The sequence below is a fragment of the Zea mays genome, chromosome 3, assembly GCF_902167145.1.
Source record: "Zea mays cultivar B73 chromosome 3, Zm-B73-REFERENCE-NAM-5.0, whole genome shotgun sequence".
Taxonomy (NCBI): Eukaryota; Viridiplantae; Streptophyta; class Magnoliopsida; order Poales; family Poaceae; genus Zea; species Zea mays.
Window position 1 is genome coordinate 24,528,742 of NC_050098.1, and position 20,122 is coordinate 24,548,863.

Below are 20,122 nucleotides of genomic sequence, written 5' to 3' on the forward strand. Positions count from 1 at the left end.
TGGAAATAGAATTACCAGGGTTTTTTATCCCCCGCGAGTGTATATTCGTGAAACCAATACCACCCGTAAATACATGGACATCAAATCTCTGTTCCAGGAATCTCTAGGCCTGGTTCCAGTATTGCCAACTCTTCGCTGGTACAAGTTTAACCAAACATCAGCTGTACAGTGTAGTTCAGTTCCATGTAACGAATAAGAGGTGTTTAAATGCACTAAAACTATTAGTTAGCTGCTAAAATTAGCCAAGACATCCAAACAGTCTAACTAATAGTTTAGATATTAGATACTTTTAGCAAATTTGGTAATAGTTAGCTAGCTAATAACACTAACAATTTTTAGCTAACTAACTATTATCTCTAGTGACTTCAAACCCCCCCCCCCCCCCCCCCCCCCTAAATCATTTGGGCCAAATTTTCCAAATGTTTGACTGAAACAACAAACTTTGAATGTACATTTATAGGAAAACAGCCTGGTGGTGAAGTCACCATCTTTCTGAAACCCCAAAAAACAGAGAAAAAGCAAAAGAATCAAGTACAAATCACTCAATGATCAGCTTTCTGTAACGGTTTCTGTTCTCCCGAGGTGCTCGTATTGGTCGCAGTCAGCTCCAGTGTCCTTCAGGGCTGTAATCAACCGTGGTAAAATCTTTGCTAGTACAAGCTTGAAGCCAACAGAGCTCGAGTGCTCTTTGCTTCTGTCGGTGGTGCACGCGTCGTCGGTGAGAGTGCCAACAACATTTCCTTGCAAATAGGCGTGGCAAGCTTTAAGGATGTAGTGACCACGCTTGCGGAAGTGGCTCTTCACAAAATCCTCAAAATGCTGCAGTGTCATGCATTAAACAATTTAGAAAATAAAGAGGTATCGAATAGTTATCTTACACTTTTAAAAAAATATATGGTGCCACGTGAAGAGAAAATAACCACTAGATGCTTAAACGTTTGGAATTTCAAGATTTCATTACATGCTTATCAATTCGGTGACAGAAAGGTAAAACATGCTTCAGTCAACAGATTGGGAATGCAGAGGCAAACTTGATTAACTGGGTAATCGACACAAGTGCAATACTTTCTCCGTCCCAAAATAGTTCTTTCTAACCTCTTTTTTCGTCCACGTTCAAATGAATGATAATGAATGTAGATATACATACAAACTATATTCATAAATTGATTAATGATTGTATGTTTAATCTAAAACAAATTATATTTTGGTATAGAGGGTGTATAATTCTCAAGGGAAAGTTTAATTACCAAAGGAGGCCGTCTCAATATATACAGCATGGATTTCACGCTCAGCAGGTACGTATTCTCATTATACGGCACTGCATTCTTCTCCCCTTCAACAGTACCAACTTGCTTCTCATACCCAGCCTCATTAAAATAGGGTTTTTCATTGAGAACCAATCCCTGAAGTGAAACTAGTACTTGGAGAATACTTGATGATGATGGATCCCAAACTTCGTTCCCTCTGCCAGTCCAGGTATTTAAGAGACTCAAGCAAACCTTCCCGTCCACATACAGGTTTGGATTTACACGCAAACCACCAGAATGATAGTATGCTGACTGCAGATTCAATAATTGAAGCCAGGATGAGAAAATTGCAGCAATGTCAGCAGAGTTCCCCAAAATGTATTTATTCACAGTTTGAACGTACAGCAGTTATGAAAACGAAGACAAAGCATCATTGATAAGAAATGTAGTTGTTGCAATTACCGGAGGGACTAGCGGATACTCAAGTGGAAGGTGGAAATCAAAGAAGAAAAGGCCATCTTGGTAGGGTGTTCCACTTGCTCCAACAATCACGGCTCTCAAGAGATCCATGCGATCCTCAAATACCCTGACATAAATATAGTCTACAAATGCAGTGAAAGGAACATCAGCAAATCATAATACAGTTGTCCTTGGTTGTTTTTAGTGTTTGTATTGTGAGTAATAGCAGACCTGGTAGGTTCTTCTCAAGTATGCTCCATTCCTGTTGTACCTTTTTGACCCACTTTTTTCCACCTGTACCCTGCCAGAACATTGTTTAATAATATGTAAGCAAGAAACCTCATACAGAAACATGCTTTGTCCAGCCCATGTAACCCCTTTTCCAATATATGCAAGTCAACCCACCATAGTTAAGGTTTCCAACATGGTATCAAACATGGTCTTTTCTCTCCCCCCCTCCCACCCTTCCCTAGCCACCACCTCCTGGTTGTCATCATCGTCGCCGGGCCACCCGTATTTTTTATTTTGGCCCTTTTTGTGGAAGTTTTTCACAAATACGCACTTTTCAGTTTCATTTCAGGAAATGGACCCTAAGAGCAGCTCCAATAGTTATGTATATTTCTACTACCTAAATCTGAGATTTAGCAAGTCCTCAAATAATATAAGAAACAAAAAAACTTATCTCCTCCAACAGTTCTCTATATATTACTTCCTAAATATGTTAAAACTTGTCATATCACCAATTTGAGTGGGATTAGCCATTTTTCCTTTTGTTTTCATCTCCCTTCTGCAACTCGATCTCAAAATTGTGACCTCGTCAACAAACTGATTCAACATGGTGAGCTGCGTTGTCCTTTTGATTTGTTGCCACAATTGTTTATTCTCGACCTGTGCATGTGCAACTGTTACATTATTAATTGTTTAATCTCTAACTTACTAGGTGCTGCAATTGTACATCACCGACAGCCGACGCATGGGCTCTGAATGTGGAAAAGACGTCCAAATAAAAGAAGTGTGCCAGATTTTATGTTTCGGGAGTTGGTAAGTGGTTGCTAAATGTAGGTAGGAAATAAGGTTAGATGAGAAGTGACTAAATTTAGGAAGTTCTAAATTTAGGAAGTTCATTTAGAGAGCTGTTGGAGATGAGTTTTTAGGTTAACTATCTAAATTATTGATTTAGAGAGTATTTTAGAGAACTACTGGAGTTGCTCTAAGCTCGACATCGTCATCATTGGCGTCGAGGTTAGCGGGCTTAGATGGCGCCCGCGTGGCAGCGACCTCTGCGCCGAGGCCTGACTACCTACCGAGATCTGCGGTGCCTCGAGAAGGTCAGACAGCGCGCGTCAGGGGCCGAGCTACTGGAACACCCGTGCGTCGTCGAGCGGGAAGCCGCCATCGCACAGCAGGCGCTCGTCGCGGAGATGGAGCAGCATAACCTATAGATTGTCTTGCAGTGTAATTACAGTAATTCACTGTTAGGGGAGTTTAGGACAAGCTATGGTGTACATAAATTATGCCAAGTGTGTAGCTTTTCCTTTTTTTTCTTTCACCGTTTTATATTTTGTTCATCCGTTCATTGAGTTCAGCAAGCAAATCTCAATAGGCAACAAGTCTGTGAAATTCAAGATTCCCTCAGCGACGTTGCTGGTTGTCTAGATTAATGTTAAAGTCGTTCATTTGGAGGGACGCTTTCTACAGGCGCGAACTGCGAAAGGGCCTCTAGACGAGTTGGTTAGATGGTCTGAGTAGGCACACCTCAGTCCTAGGTTCAACTCCTCGTGGGAGCGAATTTTCAGGCGATGGTTAAAAAATCCCCTCGTTGTCCCATGTCAAAACTGTAAGCAGAGGGACTCTAACTCTCATCTATTGTAAGCAGAGGGACTAACTCTCATCGAGAGGACGACACTACGAGTTGGGCCAATTTTCGTTTATTTCTCACACACTACTCAAATGTCATACCCATTTAAGGGTTGGGGACACATATTTATAGCCCTAGAGGCTGCACTACCACACTACACAACACACTACACAACATGATTGTCCTCTAGATGCTAAAAGCTAAAAGAGACTAAAGAGGAAAGTCAAAAAGCTCTTGCTGTCCTCTAGATGCTAAGATGCTAAAAGAGGACAGTCAAAAAGCTCCTGATGTCCTCTAGATGCTAAGATGCTAAAAGAGAACAGTCAAAAAGCTCCCGATGTCCTCTAGATGCTAAAGGGGATGTTGTCCCTTCAGTCCTGTAGCACGCTGTCCTCCACAGATGCTCAAGACTTATTCCATCGTTCTCCCCCTAAGTCTTGGGCGTCGTCTTGTGGAAAAGTTGGGCCATCACGGACCTGGAGCAAAGCTCAAGAAACTTGATCCTCCCAAGGGGTTTGGTGAGCAGGTCTGCAAGCTGATCCTTGGTGCTGATGTAGCGTGCCTTGATGCTCCCTTCTGCCAAGCAGTATCGGATGAAGTGGTATCTCACCCGGATGTGCTTGCTCCGTTCATGGAACACGAGGTTCTTGGCCAATGCTAGAACAGACTGGTTGTCCACCCAGAGCGCTCCAGTGTCTCTCCCGAGGACTGGTTGTTCCACCGCTCCAGTGTCTCTCCCGAACAGATCACCGAGCAGTCGAGCCAGCCAGAGCGCCTGAGTCGAAGCAGTGGAGGCCGCTATGTACTCGGCCTCGCAGCTGGACATGGCCACCACCTGCTGCTTGACCGACTGCCAGCTAATGAGGCACTTGTCGAGGAAGAAGAGGATCCCGCTTGTGCTCTTGCTAGTGTCGATGTCACCGGCGTGGTCGCTGTCGCTGTACCCGACAAGATGTGCCTCCCTAGGGCACCTTGGGTAGTAGAGACCGTGGTCGAGAGTCCCCGCAACATAGAAGATGATCCTCTTCACAGCCTGCTCATGCTCCGTCGTCGGTCGCTGCAGAAACCGACTAACGTAGCCGACGGAGTATGCTAAGTCAGGTCGTGTGTGGACGAGGTAGCGAAGGCTCCCCACAAGACGCCGGTACTGTGTAGCGTCCACCTCCGTCGTGCTGTCGCGATTCAGCTTCAGCCTCTCCTCCATCAAAGTGAGAGCTGGGTTGCAATCGGTGAGCCCAGCCAACTCAACAATGCGCTTGGCGTAGGCGGTCTGGCGAAGTGTGATCCCGGAGTCTCCCTAGTGCACCTCAATCCCCAGGTAGGAGAGATGCCCCAGGTCACTCATGTGAAAGGTGACCTTCATCTCTTCCTTGAATGCTGCCACCTCTGCATCCTTGGCGCCGGTGATCACCAAGTCATCGACGTAGACACCCACCAGCAGGGCACTTCCTCCATTGCCCCGCCGATAGATGGTCGCCTCGTGCTGGCTAGACGTGAAGCCCATTCCTTTGAGCGTGGAATCCAACTTGACATTCCACGCCCACGGTGCCTGTCGCAGACCATAGAGAGCCTTGCGCAGGCGCAACACCTTGCCCTCCTTGCCAGGGATCGCAAAACCTGGCGGCTGGTGTACGTAGACCTCCTCCTTTAAGTCGCCGTTAAGAAACGCCGACTTGACGTCCATGTGATGAACGTGCCAGCCCTCCTGGGCTGACAGCGCAAGGAGTCGCACGGATTCCATCTGTGCCACGGGGGCGAAAGCATCGTCGAAGTCGATCCCCTCCTATTGTAAGAAACCGCGTGCCACCAAGCGAGCCTTGTGCTTAACGATGGCGCCGGCTTCATCCCTCTTCAGTTTGAACATCCATTTAAGGGTGATCGCGCGATGACCATAAGGGAGATCAGCGAGCTCCCAAGTGCGGTTCGTCTCAACCGCGTCCATCTCCGACTGCATCGCGACACGCCAAGCCGCGTGTTTCTCGGCCTCCGCGAAAGACCGAGGCTCGCCATCGTCGCATGCAAGATGCAACTCTCCTGCCAAAATGCGAGACGCCAGACCCGGCACCGACGGGTCGATGAGAAGGCCCTCCACCTTTCGATACCGCAACGGCTCGTCGTCGTAGCACGCGTCGACGCGCTCCTCGTCGTGGGAGAGCGAGGTCACGCACTCCACTGGGTCATGTTTGACACGAGCTGGCGTCAGAGAGGATGTTCTCGGGGAGGGTATCGTCGGTGCTGGAGTACGTGGTGACAGAGAGCTCGCTGGAGACTCGTGGAAGAGCGGGGTCACGAGCTCCACCGGGTCATGTTCGACACGAGCTGGCGTCGGAGAGGATGTTCCCGGGGAGGGTATCGTCGGTGCTGGAGTACGTGGTGACGGAGAGCTCGCTGGAGCCGGAGTCGTAGCTGGATTGCGTGGTGGCGAAGAGCTAGTTGTAGCCAGAGCTGGAGAGCGTGGTGTTGGAGTCGGTGGGGACTTGGGGGCTGGGGTAGGCCTACTCGAAGAAGGGTCGCCTACTCCCCCGGCTCCCTCAAAGTGGACATACTCGATGGTGAAGTCGTCATACTTCGGAGTCGTGTCGTCGTCCACCGCCTTGTCCCAGGCCCATCCTCGCCATTCGTTGAACACTACGTCGCGCGTCGTGCGCACACGCAGTGTTAGTAGGTCAAGGATGTGGTAGGCCTTCGAGCCCTCCGCGTAGCCAATGAACACCCCTGGAGTGCTCCTGTCGTCGAGCTTGCCGATGTGGCCAAGCTCCTTGATGAACGCGAGGCAGCCGAAGACCCGTAGGTGAGAGACCGTCGGCTTGCGCCCATGCCAAGCCTCGTACGGTGTCATCCCGTTAAGTGCCTTGGTGGGCGAGCGGTTGAGGATGTAGACCGCTGTCACCACCACCTCTCCCCAGAAGACACCCGACATTCCCCTCTGTTTGAGGAGAGCCCGAGCCTTCCCCACAACCGTCTGGTTGCGCCGCCCACCGCCGGGACCGATGTCCCTGACAATGGCCTGGGCCATGCGGCGACCATGGTACCGATCCGGGGAGGGAGAGTCGCGCCGCCTGTAGAGGCCGCGATCTCCGTCGACTCGATCACCGCCGCCTGGAGCACCGCCGGCGTGTCTACGCCCGTCTAGGCTGCTGCCGCGTGCACCCTCGCCCGGAGCACCGTCGGCGCCTACATGGGCTGCCGCCACGCGCACCCCCATGGGGATGTGCGGCTGCCCACTATGCTGCCTGCTCTCGCGCTGCTTCCCTCGCCACCCTGAGCTCTTCGTCGGTGTTGTCGTCGATAGAAGCAGAGTTGTCGGCTCTACTGCCGCGCAGAGCCTCGAGCTCTGCTGCCGCCACACGTGCAGCATCCGTCGCCTCCGCTGCTTCTACCTCCGCTCTCGCTGCTGCCAGTTCCGCCGCCGCCAGTCGTGCTGCCCTCGCCGCTGACGTTGCAGCCGCTGCTGCTCGCTCACGTTCTTGTGCTGCGGCGACCAGGGGCGGACCTACAGGGTGTTCTAGGTGGGCCCTGGCACACCCTAAGCCAGCCCACCAAGGTCCAGCCCCTATAGATTTTACGTGTGTATTTAGGGGTTGGAGTAGTAGTATATGTTGATCATAATGGAAATTTATGGTTTAAATTATGATTATTTTAAGCAGTAACGCTAATTCGTCCTAGTATACCAACACTGATTATACAAAATTGTATATAAAAAATTGTTGTGGCACACCCTATATAAAAAGCTAGGTCCGCCACTGGCGGCGACCTCGGCCTCCTGCTGGCGCCGCGCACTCGAAGTGACCGAGCCTAGTGAGGGGTCACTGCGGGTGGAAGAGGTTGTCTCAGACGAAAGGCTGCTCGTCTGAGCAGGAGAGGAAGGAACAGTTGGAGCTCTTGCTGCCGACTGAGTGTGGGGAGAGGCACGGGAAGGAGATGAGCAAGAGATGTTTAGGCTGCAAGATAGTTTGGATCCGATACCAATTGTAAGAAGAGGGACTCTAACTCTCATCTATTGTAAGCAAAGGGACTCTAACTCTCATCGAGAGGAAGACGCTACGAGTTGGGGCAAATTTCGTTTATTTCTCACACACTACTCAAATGGCATACCCATCTAAGGGTTGGGGACACATATTTATAGCCCTAAAGGCTGCACTACCACACTACACAACACACTACACAACAGGATTGTCCTCTAGATGCTAAAAGCTAAAAGAGACTAAAGAGGACAGTCAAAAAGCTCTTGTTGTCCTCTAGATGCTAAGATGCTAAAAGAGGACAGTCAAAAAGCTCTTGCTGTCCTCTAGATGCTAAGATGCTAAAAGAGGACAGTCAAAAAACTCTTGTTGTCCTCTAGATGCTAAAGGGGATGATGTCCCTTCAGTCCTGCAGCACGCTGTCCTCCACAGATGTTCAAAACTTATTCCATCAAAAACACAGGTCTAAGGCCTGACCCCGGTCGCGGTCGTTCTCACATGGGCTATGGATTACGGTGTCGTTGTGTATTGGTGGAGCAAGGGTTCAGGAGGGCTCTCGACCTGCGTGGGGTCTTCTTAATATAATGTTGTGGGGGCGGTCTTACCCCCGCAGGTTGATTTTTTTTTACAGACACGAACAAACCTAAACTGAATCACCAATCGAGATCTGAGGGTGCTACCCTTAAAACTTACTCAGGTCGTTTATTGATCAACAAACTTTGTTGAATGAAAAGATTAGTTGTGTTCTCACCTGTAAATAGCTGTATTGATTAGCTCTGAGGGCGCTACCCCTAAATGATATGCTTGTGCACATACGTGTGGTCATAGCCTCACAGCATCATTATTATGAAGTTCCAAATCAGATTTGTTGACATCGTTTTTAAGGTCTACATATGAATCAGAGGAAGTTCTTTTTTTGTAACCCCCACCATTTTGCTTTGAAGCAGCAGCATACTGGAAGCGTAGATGCACGCGTACACAACTCTGGCCGCCTCAAAGCTCCTCCACCTCGGTTTGCACTGACCGGTCACGCTCTGCGTTGTCCTCGTCGTGATATAACACGGCGACAAGAGAAAAGACGTACGCATCATCACTTGAGGAGCACATCGTGGTCATGGGGTCGCCGTTTTGTCACATTGGATATTTTTGGATGGAGCAGCGTGGTTAGCCAGGCCGCCCTATGATGTGTGTCTCCCATGGTTTTAAAGGCGGCTGGGCGCCCAGCCACCGCCTGAACGCCTAGGCGACTTAGGCGGGCGCCTAGGCGACGCCTTACTAGCCAAATACCAAGCAACCAAACAGCTGTTACAGCTCATAAACTAGAAATCATCACAAATTCACAATAGCACAATAGTGGATCTGAAATAGCCACAAAGTAGTTTCTAAAGGAACAATAGCAAGTCACAAAATTTAAAACAGCACAATACCAAATCTGAAATAGCCACATAGATAGTTTGTAATGGCATAATTAATAGTAACTAGCTGCAGTTAGTAATGCAGCAAATATGCTAATGCAATCTAGCAATAGCTACTCTCTCAGTCTCCCGTCGCTCAAAAATCATCATCAAACTCTCCTGGGATATTGGGTGCCTCCCCTTCTTCACCATCATTGCCACCATTAGATTCATCTTCACAATCTGTGATTTCTGCATCATCATGTGAACATCTTCTTCATCTTCATCTTCATCTTCATCTTCATCTTCAGCCTCTGACATATTTTGTGCAGCAACAGAATTTCTTCTTGAATACACATTATGGGCTCTTCTCGGTAAGTTTCGGCCACGAAGTGCTTTGATGCTCCAATGGCATTATCCATAAGGTCCCATGTAAGGTCACACTCACACCCACGCCCACCTTCAGGGACTACATGCAAAGAATCAACCCACTCATTGTCCCAGTTGAAGTCCTCATGAACCAATGGATCAAAGTTTTTCCCCTTCTTCTGGCGTAGTTTTTGGAACCTAGCTTTCATCTTTTGGTTGTAGGAAATGAAGACAATAGAATTCAACCTCTTATGCAACGAGTGGCAGCAGGCCTCACAAGATCAACCCCACCAGTTTTCTCTCATGTACTTCACTTGATGCATCAACGGACTCTAAAAAGTAAGTGCCCTCCGGGCTGTTCACTAAGAAGTTAATAAGATGGCGTCCCCTCCTATCAGACCATCCATCAGACATGAGTGTGCAACCATAGTGTTTCCATGCATGCTCATGTTCCTCCCTCATTGTATTTGTTGACTTCACAGCCTCTTGTAGCAATGGCTCGCCTAGTTGGTAAGGTGTTGGAGGCTTATACCCTGAACCAAACTGTGTTGTGGCCTCAATTGCAATCTGAAACTGCCTAGGTGCTGCAGCATTGAAAGGTACACCGCACTCATAGAAGAACAAAGCCCACTGCATGTCCACATAGTGTTTGTCCTCATTACTTTTTGCACTAGCCAAGATTGTGGGCTGATAAGAGCCTGGAAGTCTCTCATCCACCACCTCCTCTGGTGTTCTCCGCAACATCTCAACTACGGACTTGGCTGACTTTGGTTGTGCTTTACTACTTGCCGTAAATTGCAAGGTTGATTGTCTTTTTTGGCAGCTGTACCAGAACTAGGCTGCACCTTGGATGCTTGAAACTCCACAGCAGATGTATCATTCGCCCCATCTGCTGCTGCCACAGCCACCACTTCATCATCTTCTTCATCTTCATCTAGAAACATTGGTCTTTTTCTCTTGTTTGCCTCCAAATAACTTGTCATCTCCTTCCTTAATCCACTGCTAGCCTTGGGACATAACTTTGCATCTCCATACACCCCTGCCAAATGTTGCTTTAACCTCTTTATCCCTCCACTAACAACCTGGCCACATAGGGTGCATTCCACCTTATCTTTATTTTGAAGATCTGGCCAAAATCCATACTTCCACCCTGGATCAGTAGACTTCCGTGGCTTCCGGGTAGGATCGCTCTTCGGGTCGTACTCACCAGCCACAGAAGATGGAGCTTCATTTGGAGAAGACATTATGTTGTCGCTACTCGCTGCAGTCTTGAGTTCTACTTCTTGACAGTTCACACTTGACAAAAACCTGAAAGTCTAAAACCAGGGAAAGCAAGGGAGGAGGAACATCGTTCTTGAGTCTTGACACCTGAGAGAAAGCAGGGGAGGAGGAAGCAGGGGAGGACCTATCAGTCTACCAGGGAGGGGGAGCAGCCGACCAGCCGCGTGCCCAGCGAGCAGCAGCCGCGTGCAGGGCGCGCGCAGGGAGGAACAGCCGCGCGCGCAAGGGGAGAGAACAGTCGCGCGCACAAGGGGAGGAGCAGCCGAGCGCAAGGGGAACGTGTGCCAATTTACAGGGGGAACACCCGCCAAAGCTAGCGCATCGGGCGCCAAAATCCAGCGCCAACAAACCCTAGGTTAGGCGTCGCCCATGGGGGAGAAGGCGTCGCCCAGGCGCCTACCGCGCCTAGGCGGACGCCATACTCAAGTTTACCTGGGCGGCGCGGACGCCTAGCAAAAACTGTCGCCTGGACGCCTAGGCGACGCCTTTTAAACAATGGTGTCTCCCTTCACGACAGCCAACTTCTACAGGGCACATTCGTAGCCTTTGATCGGGTCATGAACACTGTTCTACATGACTGCGTCGAGCTCCAACCACCCTCTGGCCTCCATCCACCCTCAGGAGGACCAACACGCTACTAAGTTGTTTGTGTTCCGTTGTGCCGAGATTGTCTCCATGACGATCAAGACATTGTCGTCTCGACCACCCATGCATGTCGTAAGTTTGGTCGCCACTGTCGACCCAGCACCTCCTGGTGGCTCCATAGGGGTACCTCTCTCCTCGTTTCCCGTGTCATCGCAACCCACTCCCACCGACTATGTTGCTAACTCTAACACCTCGTACCCCACCACTTCTGACCACAGTACTATTTCTTTAACCCATCCTTGCAGCCCCACCTTCCCTTCTTCCATCATTGTCGATAATGAATCCACTCTGCCTATCACCTCAGTAGGTGACATGGTCCATCCCGGTCCTTTGTTTTTCATATATAATCAGATAAAAATGAAGAGTACAAGTCTAGTACATATAAAAACTCCCCTTTGTTCCAAATTGTAAGTCACCTTTTCTAGACACAGCTTTTGCTACCTACTCCATCCGTCCCAAAATACGTGATGATTTAGATTTGTCCTAAGTCCAACTATTTCAAGTTTGACCAAACTTATATAAAAAGTACTAATGTTTATGATACCAATTAAGTTTGTTAGATTTATCATGAAATATATTTTCATATTCTACCTATTGTGTCATAAATATTGGCGTTGTTTCCTATAAATTTGGTCAAAATTGAAATGATTTGACTTTGACTTACAACAAACCTAAAATGTCAATTATTTTGGGAGAACCTAGATATATATTGTGTCATAGTAAAAGCTATGTATATACAAAAGCTAGAACGACTTACAATTAACAAATGGAGCAACATAAAAAACAGTATGTGAGAATTCACCTGGGTTGTGTTTTCAAGGTAGTGGTGGTCTAGAGGACATTGCAGAACATCAAAGTGTTTGAAACATTCAGAATGTACAGGATTATCAGCCATAACCACATCTACAGACTTCTCGACAGAAGAATCATTTTCTATGACTGCAGCATGCTCTGGTGATTCCACATGATTCTTATTACACTTATCAATGTCATCACCAATTTCTGAAATCTCATTAGACCAGTGAGACTCAACTTCATCCATAGCATCTGATGATCCATCTAAATGCCTTCTACCTCGAGCAAAGAGATCACTCGCCAGTCGGGTCACAAACTCAAAAGCAACTGAAAGGGGACCAGTTGCAACAGAACTTCCATCCTGGGAGCTGAATGAACCATTTTCCCTTCCAATGCTATTCTCAGGTACATTTTGCGAATCACCCTGAAAGAGGATAGGAATCAATAATATAAAGAACAAGAGGAAACTAAAAGGCGTTTCAGAGATATAACTGATCAAAATAACTAATGATAATGCCAGCCAGCAGTTGAGAATACCTTTGCAGAATCATGAAGTACATCCATTTCGTTGTCATCAACAGTCTCCCAGCTAGAACCATCAGAGGCTGTTCCATCATCTAGTGAGGCACCATCATCTTCACGACCAACAACATATATTTCATGAGGACCAACCTGAGAACATTAAAACAAATATAGGTAACACATGAAGCTGCAAATAGTCAAGTCAGGTGGTAAAAGAAAATGATTAAGGTAGACAAGCATGAATAGATTGACAAAGCAAAAAGATTCAACTAACAGTTTTTGACAGAATAAACTCCTAACGCTAGTTCACATAAACAATAGTGTTTAGCGTATTAGCTGTGAAATACCTTAGAAATCGATCCATCACCCCAAATGACTTCAATCTCACCGTCTTGAAAGCCAACTATATTTCCAGCCCAAGAGAGGCTTGTAAACTGCAAGCAGGATTCCTTCTGTGAAAGCTGTTCGTCTGCACTAGTATCAGGGGGTGCAGAATATGAAGCAGCAAATCCTTCCGAGGAATCTAACGTCTTATCCAGTTCCATTTGTTCCTTGCTATTGGTTGACTCAATTACCGGTTTAACAGGCGGCAAGCGGACAACAATATCTCCATAGCAATAATCATAATCTGGATGGACATCCAGTTCATATACACTCACAATTTCGTTACATGCGATCTCCTTTGGCTCCTCTGGATGTAGAGGAGGCTTAAACCATGACACAGTTGCTGTTCGGTCCTTAGCATTAACACCTCTAACAAGACCCACACGCCTTGGTTCAGAAGAATCATCAACACCAACATCATTTGTGACTTTATCCACAACATACTGCTCCGGGAAGAATTCATGTTCATTTGGACTGTGGATAGGGATCAATGCTGTTGCGGCTACTCCACATTCCTTTGTCCCATCCTGCCAGATTACATCGACTTTGGTACAAGTATTCGCAATGAGTAGAGCTCGCTCAAAGTTGTCATCTCTTTTTTTTGTTCTTTTGTCTTTTTTAAAAAATACTTTCCTAAACTTTTTTCTAGATGTTGCATTGTCCTGTGGACCCTCATTTGAGATGCTTGATGCACTAGTTCCTGTTTCTGATTCTTTGGCTATGCATGAATTATCTCCATCCGACATACTCAATACATCTGCAGTAGAATCAACATCTGTCTGCCTGTGACCTGTATCTGTATCAATCTGAGCATCAGCTTGAGATTCTGGAATACCAGACAGTGGAACTGAGTTTTCTGAGCATGTACATATCTGCCATGTATGCTTATCAGAATCAATCATGGTATCGTTAGTACATGAAGTGTATCGCTGAGAAAGACACCAGTCAGTTAATTGCCAGTTTGTATATGAGAAACGAGACAAAAGAGTAAGGTCCTCTGGGTTCTGCTCCTCTAGAGGAACAGATTGCTGATCTGTAGCAAAGTGTGCAGATGCAATCCAATAGACTAAAACAGCAACACTTTCCACTTTTGTGATAGTACCTTCAAGACGACTTGCTCTCCAAAATCCGTTAAGCCATCTGCATGTTTTGAAAACAGATGATGATGATGCCTTGACACGCTGTCCTGGATAAAAAGGACAAGCTGTATCTGGATGAATTGGGCCAGCTGCTGGCTTTAAGCACTTAGGATCTGCCCTATTGACTTTACAGACAGAGCCATCATCAAACGACACATAAACATTATCTAGCACTCCATCAACTCGACCAAGCCATAGCCCGGAGACGACATAATCACCCACATTGAATTCCCTGATTCGTCCCAACTCCTTAGATGATACACCCTTTATCATATCGCCATTGGCACCTTGCAAATCAACCACAAGATTGACATCCAAAACAAGCCCCATCTGACCAGTTGGATCTGAGGCGGAGGCAATAAAATCTCCATGAAGGAAACTTCTATCAACAACAACTACCTCATCAATGTCTTCTGTCTTTTCACTACCATCTATCCATAGCACTCGAACTTTGTTATCAGGCAAAGAACTCTGACTTTCAACTTCAGCTCCATTACTAACATTACCACCATCGGCAACACCATTTTCAGCTCCATAAGCAGTTTTATCTTCATGTTCCTCAGTATCAATGTCATCATCAGTGATGCTACCATCATAATCATATTCCCCAGCTACCTCCAATACTACACCACGGACATCCTCCTTGGACTTCAAGCTCACAACATCTTCTCTGTAAACAAAAATATCCCGTGCTTCTTCAGACTCACTAGCATACATGGACTTCTCATTTTCCTGGTTAAGCTCAGCATTATTTACTGAGCCATTTGGTAGAGTTTCCATGCTTGGAATCAACTACAAAAGTAGATTCCAAACAATTAATAGCCCTCTATTCAACTGAAACACATAGAACATGTTTAAGATAAGAAACACGAGGCTAAGTATGAAACTTGGGAGAAAACAAATTTAAATGTCTTAACATATGCAAACATTTTCCAATGATTACTGTTATTGAATCCCACAAAAGCATGGAGATCACCACTTGTTTAACCGCTAGAACTTTTAAAGTAAGCCAATAAGTCGTACCTCGTAGTTTCCTAACAAACAGTATACTTTTGCTTAACACGACGAACAAGCATGACAAGTGGAATGTACATGCAAAGCAAGGCCTTAGCTTCAGCAATGCAGTTATTGTATGTATATGGCATTTTATTTGTGTGAACATGTATGTTGCACAATCTTTTTTTACGCCTCAAATTACAAGGAGCTCAAGAACCAGGGTTCCAAAAGGCAGCACTAGGAGCACGCCCCAGCGCGCTGAAGCACTAAGCGGACGGGTAACGCTTCGCTTTGGGGCATAAGCGCCCCCAAAGCGGCGCGACCGCCTTGGTGGAGTAGCGGCTGCTGGCTCCCGCTGCCCTCAGGCCGCGCGCGGCGTGTGGCGCAGCCGCCGCGGCCGGGAGCCATTGACGATCCACCAGAGGCGAGAGGAGAAAGAGAGAGAGGCACGCACGTAGGGTCACCGGCCGGTGCGCGGAGGACCGGAGGCGAGGGCGCGAGGCGACCAGCGAGAGGCGGGAAGGGAAGCCGCTGACACCGTCGCTGAGAGCCCAAACCTGAGCACCGCCGCCGTCGCCTGCTTACCGAGCGCGAGTAAAGGGAGGGAGCGGAAGATGGAGCGCCGGCGCTGCGAGGGAGATGATGGGAGAAGAAGAAACGGCGGCGGCTGTGTCCTGTGTGCCTTCCCTCGAGCCAGTGAAAAGGTTAGGGTAAAGAAACGTGTGGGTCTAATCTAACTCGGTTTGTGTTGAATTAATGGGCTTTTAGATAAAATAGACCACCAAAGAAAAGTTTATACTATTTTTTTAACATTGTAATACCTTAAATTTAGGATATAAAATTTCTTTGATAAGCCTCTAAACAGTTTAGGAGTGCTTCACTTTAAAAATTACAGCTTCGAATTTCCAACTTCACTATAAAACAAATTCAACAGATTAGCAAGGTGGTTTCAAGAGTGTTAGATTGCACGTAGACTTTAGCTTCTATAATACAACTAATTTGTGTGATTTTCTTTAATTATCCTTAATGATTAGCGGGTGAAGAAAGATACATGAATTAGTAGGTCATGTAACCAATGGTATGGTGGGTAATTTTTATGCAAAATCATGAGGCGGTATGGAAACAATGTTTTTGAAGCACCTTTTGAGGAGCTTCAAATTTTTCATAAAACTAACCACTAGTTTCAGTTTTATTGAAGCCAGAGCTTATAGAGTTGAACCTGTTTGATAGAAAATACTAAAATAGACTTCAACTTCTTGAAATGATATTCTCCCAAACAGGGCCTAAATATCCATACAAATTCGGGTGTTATCCTTCTTTCTTCTTTCTATTCTGTTGATTTCTTCTTTCTATATTGTTATTTTCTTCTTTATTTAAGAGAAGAGAGTTGTTTTGGAAGCGTGTATAGAAGTGGGTGTAAAACATCATTGGCTTATGAGATGTTGCATTATGTTAGAGCTTTTATTACACTTTTGCTTGATGTGCATTCTTTTGATCTCTAAACCCTTACCCGAGTTGAATTCGAGCAAAAGGGAGAGAGGAGAACCTCGCAGCCAAGCCCTAGCCGCCTAAGGCTAGCCCAGCTTCGACTAGGCCCATCCGTGCTCCACAGGGCCGTTCCTGACTTTTTGGGGGCATGGGGCGAAATCCAATATGGAGGCCCCATCCACCATGTATATACAAGATATGTCTATATATATAATTATAAACACAAATTATTAAACATCCAATGAAAAAACTTCTATGACACGCCTTAAAGTTTATAAGATGACAAATATAAATTAGAGCCATAACACTTACTTGTCACATGTCACATAATATCATGCTAAAAATTTCTTCTAACATTTTATGATACAAAGTCGTCGATTGTGCCATTAAGATCAATATCATCCAACATCTTCTTCTCAATGCACAGAATTGCCAAATCATTTAATCTATCTTAAGTCATTGTTGATCTCAAATAGTTCTTTAATAATTTCAATTTTGAAAAGCTTCTCTCAGCTGATGCAACCGTCATAGGCATAGTAAATAATATTCGATAAGCGATTGAGACATTAGGATAGCAATCTAAATCTCTGGCATGCTCGAATATCTCCATAGCAAACAATATGCCATCTGGAAGAGTAAATTTCAAAATCTTTAATTCAGAAATAAGATCATGTACCTCAACATCAGATGAACCATTATGAGAGAAAGTGTCTGCAAGTTTGGTGCAAGACTCTTCTAGTTTAGTATCATTCAATGACTTCAGGATAGTTGATCTCAATAAAAAACCAAATATATCTTTGAACACCATGAGTTCTTCAAATCTGGTTTTCAAAGAAGTGATTGCCATATCAACTACAACCAAAAAATATTTCACTTTAAAACCCCTTTCGTCCTCTAGAATTTCTTCTTGATCATTACTTTCATCAAATTGTTTCTTCCTCAAGGCACGACGTTTTACTGGAAACGATGCCTCTAGACCCATTTCATCTGCAATGCCTTTGGAGATGATCAGACTAGAAGGAAACCCCTCATTTCTGTATGCCTCAAAGTATTGCACCATACCTTGTATTTGATTCAAAGCAGAGTCAATGCACATGTCTGGCGATTGCAATTTCTTACTCACTTTGTTTACATAATATAAAATATCATGCCAGATAACCATACCAAGCAAAAACTCAAAGTTGCCAAGTGCATCAAATAAACTTTTTGCATCACTTTTGTCCTTAGGTTCAACATCAGAAGCATGACTTAACTCAAACAAAGCTGACCTCAACTCCTTTGCTTGATATCTTATTGCTAGAATACTTGAGATACGACTCTCCCAACGAGTATTTGACAATGATTTTAGAGTAAAAATAGGAACATGTTTACACAAAACATTCCACCTTTTGGTTGAACCAACAAATAACACATATATGTGTTGAACAATCCCAAAAAATGAAACAACTTTCCCACAAGATTTTGCCATGTCACAAAGAGTAAGATTAGACTATGGCAAGCACATGGCATATACAATGCTCTTGGATTAATATCAAGCAACCGCTTTTGTACCCCTTGATGTTTTCCTTTCATATTGGAACCATTATCATAGCCTTGACCCCTTATATCATTAATATTTAGGCCAAATGACTTCATAGAATCAAGCAACACACTAAAAAGCCCCAAACCAGATGTGTCATCGACATTCAAGAACCCCAAAAAGTATTTCTCAATATTTATTTTCCCATTAGACAAATTAATACAACGAACTAACAAAGTCATTTATTCTTGATGACTAATATCAGGGGTACAATCTAGGATAACAGAGAAATACTTGGCCTCTTTAACAATCTTTATGATAGATCTTGTAATATTAGAAGACAATAGAACTATCAACTCATTCTGAATCTTAGGACTGAAATAACGGTAATGAATTTCTTTGTTCTGAATATGCCTAAGATGGTCTTGCATTACCAAATCAAATTCTGCAATCATCTCAACACAGGCTAAGAAATTTCCATTACTATCACTATAAAGCTGCTCAATGCTTCCTCTAAAAGCCAAGTTGTGTTTACCAAGAAATTTCACAATTGCTATCATTCTTAGCAAAACTTGTCTCAAACGTTCTTTCTCTTTATTGATTTGCTTTTGCAAGTCTTTATCAATAGTTTTCTCTTTCTGCATTCTTGTCCTCAATTCATTCCACTTGTTCATGTTCTGAAAATGCTCAACACTATTTTCATGTTCTCTAAGCTTTGTACTAATATTCCTCCAATTTCTACATCCATTATGTGCTAGAGAACTCAGACTGTTGCTAGTGCTAGACTTTAAGATCTTACAACAAAAGCAAAAAACTTTATCAACGTGCTTTGAATAAACCAACCATTTTCTATCATATAACTCTCCATTGCTTAACTTTCTATAATAATGAGCATATGAAAAATGTCTTGAGGCATCATCTAAAGGGAACTCGATACCTTCCTCTCTTATAGGTCCTTTCTCAATTAATATGTCTCTTGCTTTATTATCAAGATTATCCCAATTTCTTGGATCATAAATGTTATCATCGGTGTTGATATCATCGGATGAATTAGACATATTCTCATGGCCACTTACATTGTTATCATCGGCGTTGATATCAACATGTTCTTCTTCTCTAGAATTCTCATTGGTTGGTTCCTCTGTCCCCATGGGAACTATTGCTAACGCAAACACATCATTTGGATTCATCGAAGCACTAGCATTGCTCTTGAAAAACTTGTCAATAGCTCCTCTCTGTGAGTCTATGAGATCATCCACACGTTTTTCCTTTTCCTTTTTTCACTTCCAGATGGATATCTTCTCGATGACATGATTACACAAAGCACTGAAAATAAAAAAGATATATATCACAAATTGAATGATAATATAAGAATGATTATACATATCTAAATAGTACGATTATTATTATTAATCAGTATCAGTTACCTTAAATTAATCGATTAGATTACCTTAAACTCATGGTCTCGTGCTGTCGTGCAGAGCGCCCTGGCAGGCGCCAGCCGCTAGGCAATCGCCACGCGAGCCTGCTGCGCGCCTGCGCCGCGCAGGAGGCACTAAGGCAGCGGACAGAACAGTCGAACAGGCAAAGCGGACAGAACAGGAAGAACAGCGATGTGGTCGCTGGGCTGGGCAGAACAGGCGAACAACGGAACTGCGGAAGAACAGCGATGGAAGCCGGAACGGCGAAAGGCGGGCAGCGGCTGGACGTCAGGGCGTGGCGTCTGGCGGTTGCATTGTAGGGATCTGTCCGTCTGCCTCTCTGGAACTGGAGTAAAGATTAATTAGAGATGTGGCCTGTAGGTTGATTAATGGGGTGGGGGCCCACTACCTATTGGGGGCCCGGTGCGGTGGCACCGGCTACACCCCCCTAGAGCCGGCCCTGGTGCTCCACGCTGGCCAGGTTCGACCCACCTTGGCCCCACTAGCTAGGGACCCTCTCCCTAACTGCCCACGCCTAAATCCACACCCCACCCCTTCCCCCACATTCCCTACCACATTCAAACGCCTACATTTCCCTCCTCTCGCCCACAACCGCCTGGCCACCCCTTGCACGTCCAACAAC

General features: G+C 45.4%; 1 protein-coding gene across 3 annotated transcripts; it reads right to left on the reverse strand.

Moving 5' to 3' along the window:
* Positions 1-74: 74 nt before the first annotated feature.
* LOC103651829 (probable ubiquitin-conjugating enzyme E2 23) lies at positions 75-15,796 on the reverse strand. Of its 3 annotated transcripts, none has more exons than XM_020550136.2 (8): positions 15,506-15,796; positions 12,880-14,847; positions 12,548-12,682; positions 12,018-12,434; positions 1,938-2,007; positions 1,710-1,849; positions 1,248-1,559; positions 75-819 (listed from the first exon to the last, which is right to left on the reverse strand). In XM_020550136.2, exons 2-8 carry the CDS (start codon positions 14,833-14,835, stop codon positions 550-552), a joined length of 3,300 nt encoding a protein of 1,099 aa, XP_020405725.1. In that variant the 5' UTR covers positions 14,836-14,847; positions 15,506-15,796; the 3' UTR covers positions 75-549. The 3 variants fall into 3 exon arrangements, with proteins under 3 accessions (XP_020405725.1, XP_020405726.1, XP_035822058.1); XM_020550137.2 differs by having other exon boundaries at positions 12,880-14,889; positions 15,506-15,791; XM_035966165.1 differs by having other exon boundaries at positions 12,880-15,781.
* Positions 15,797-20,122: the final 4,326 nt, after the last annotated feature.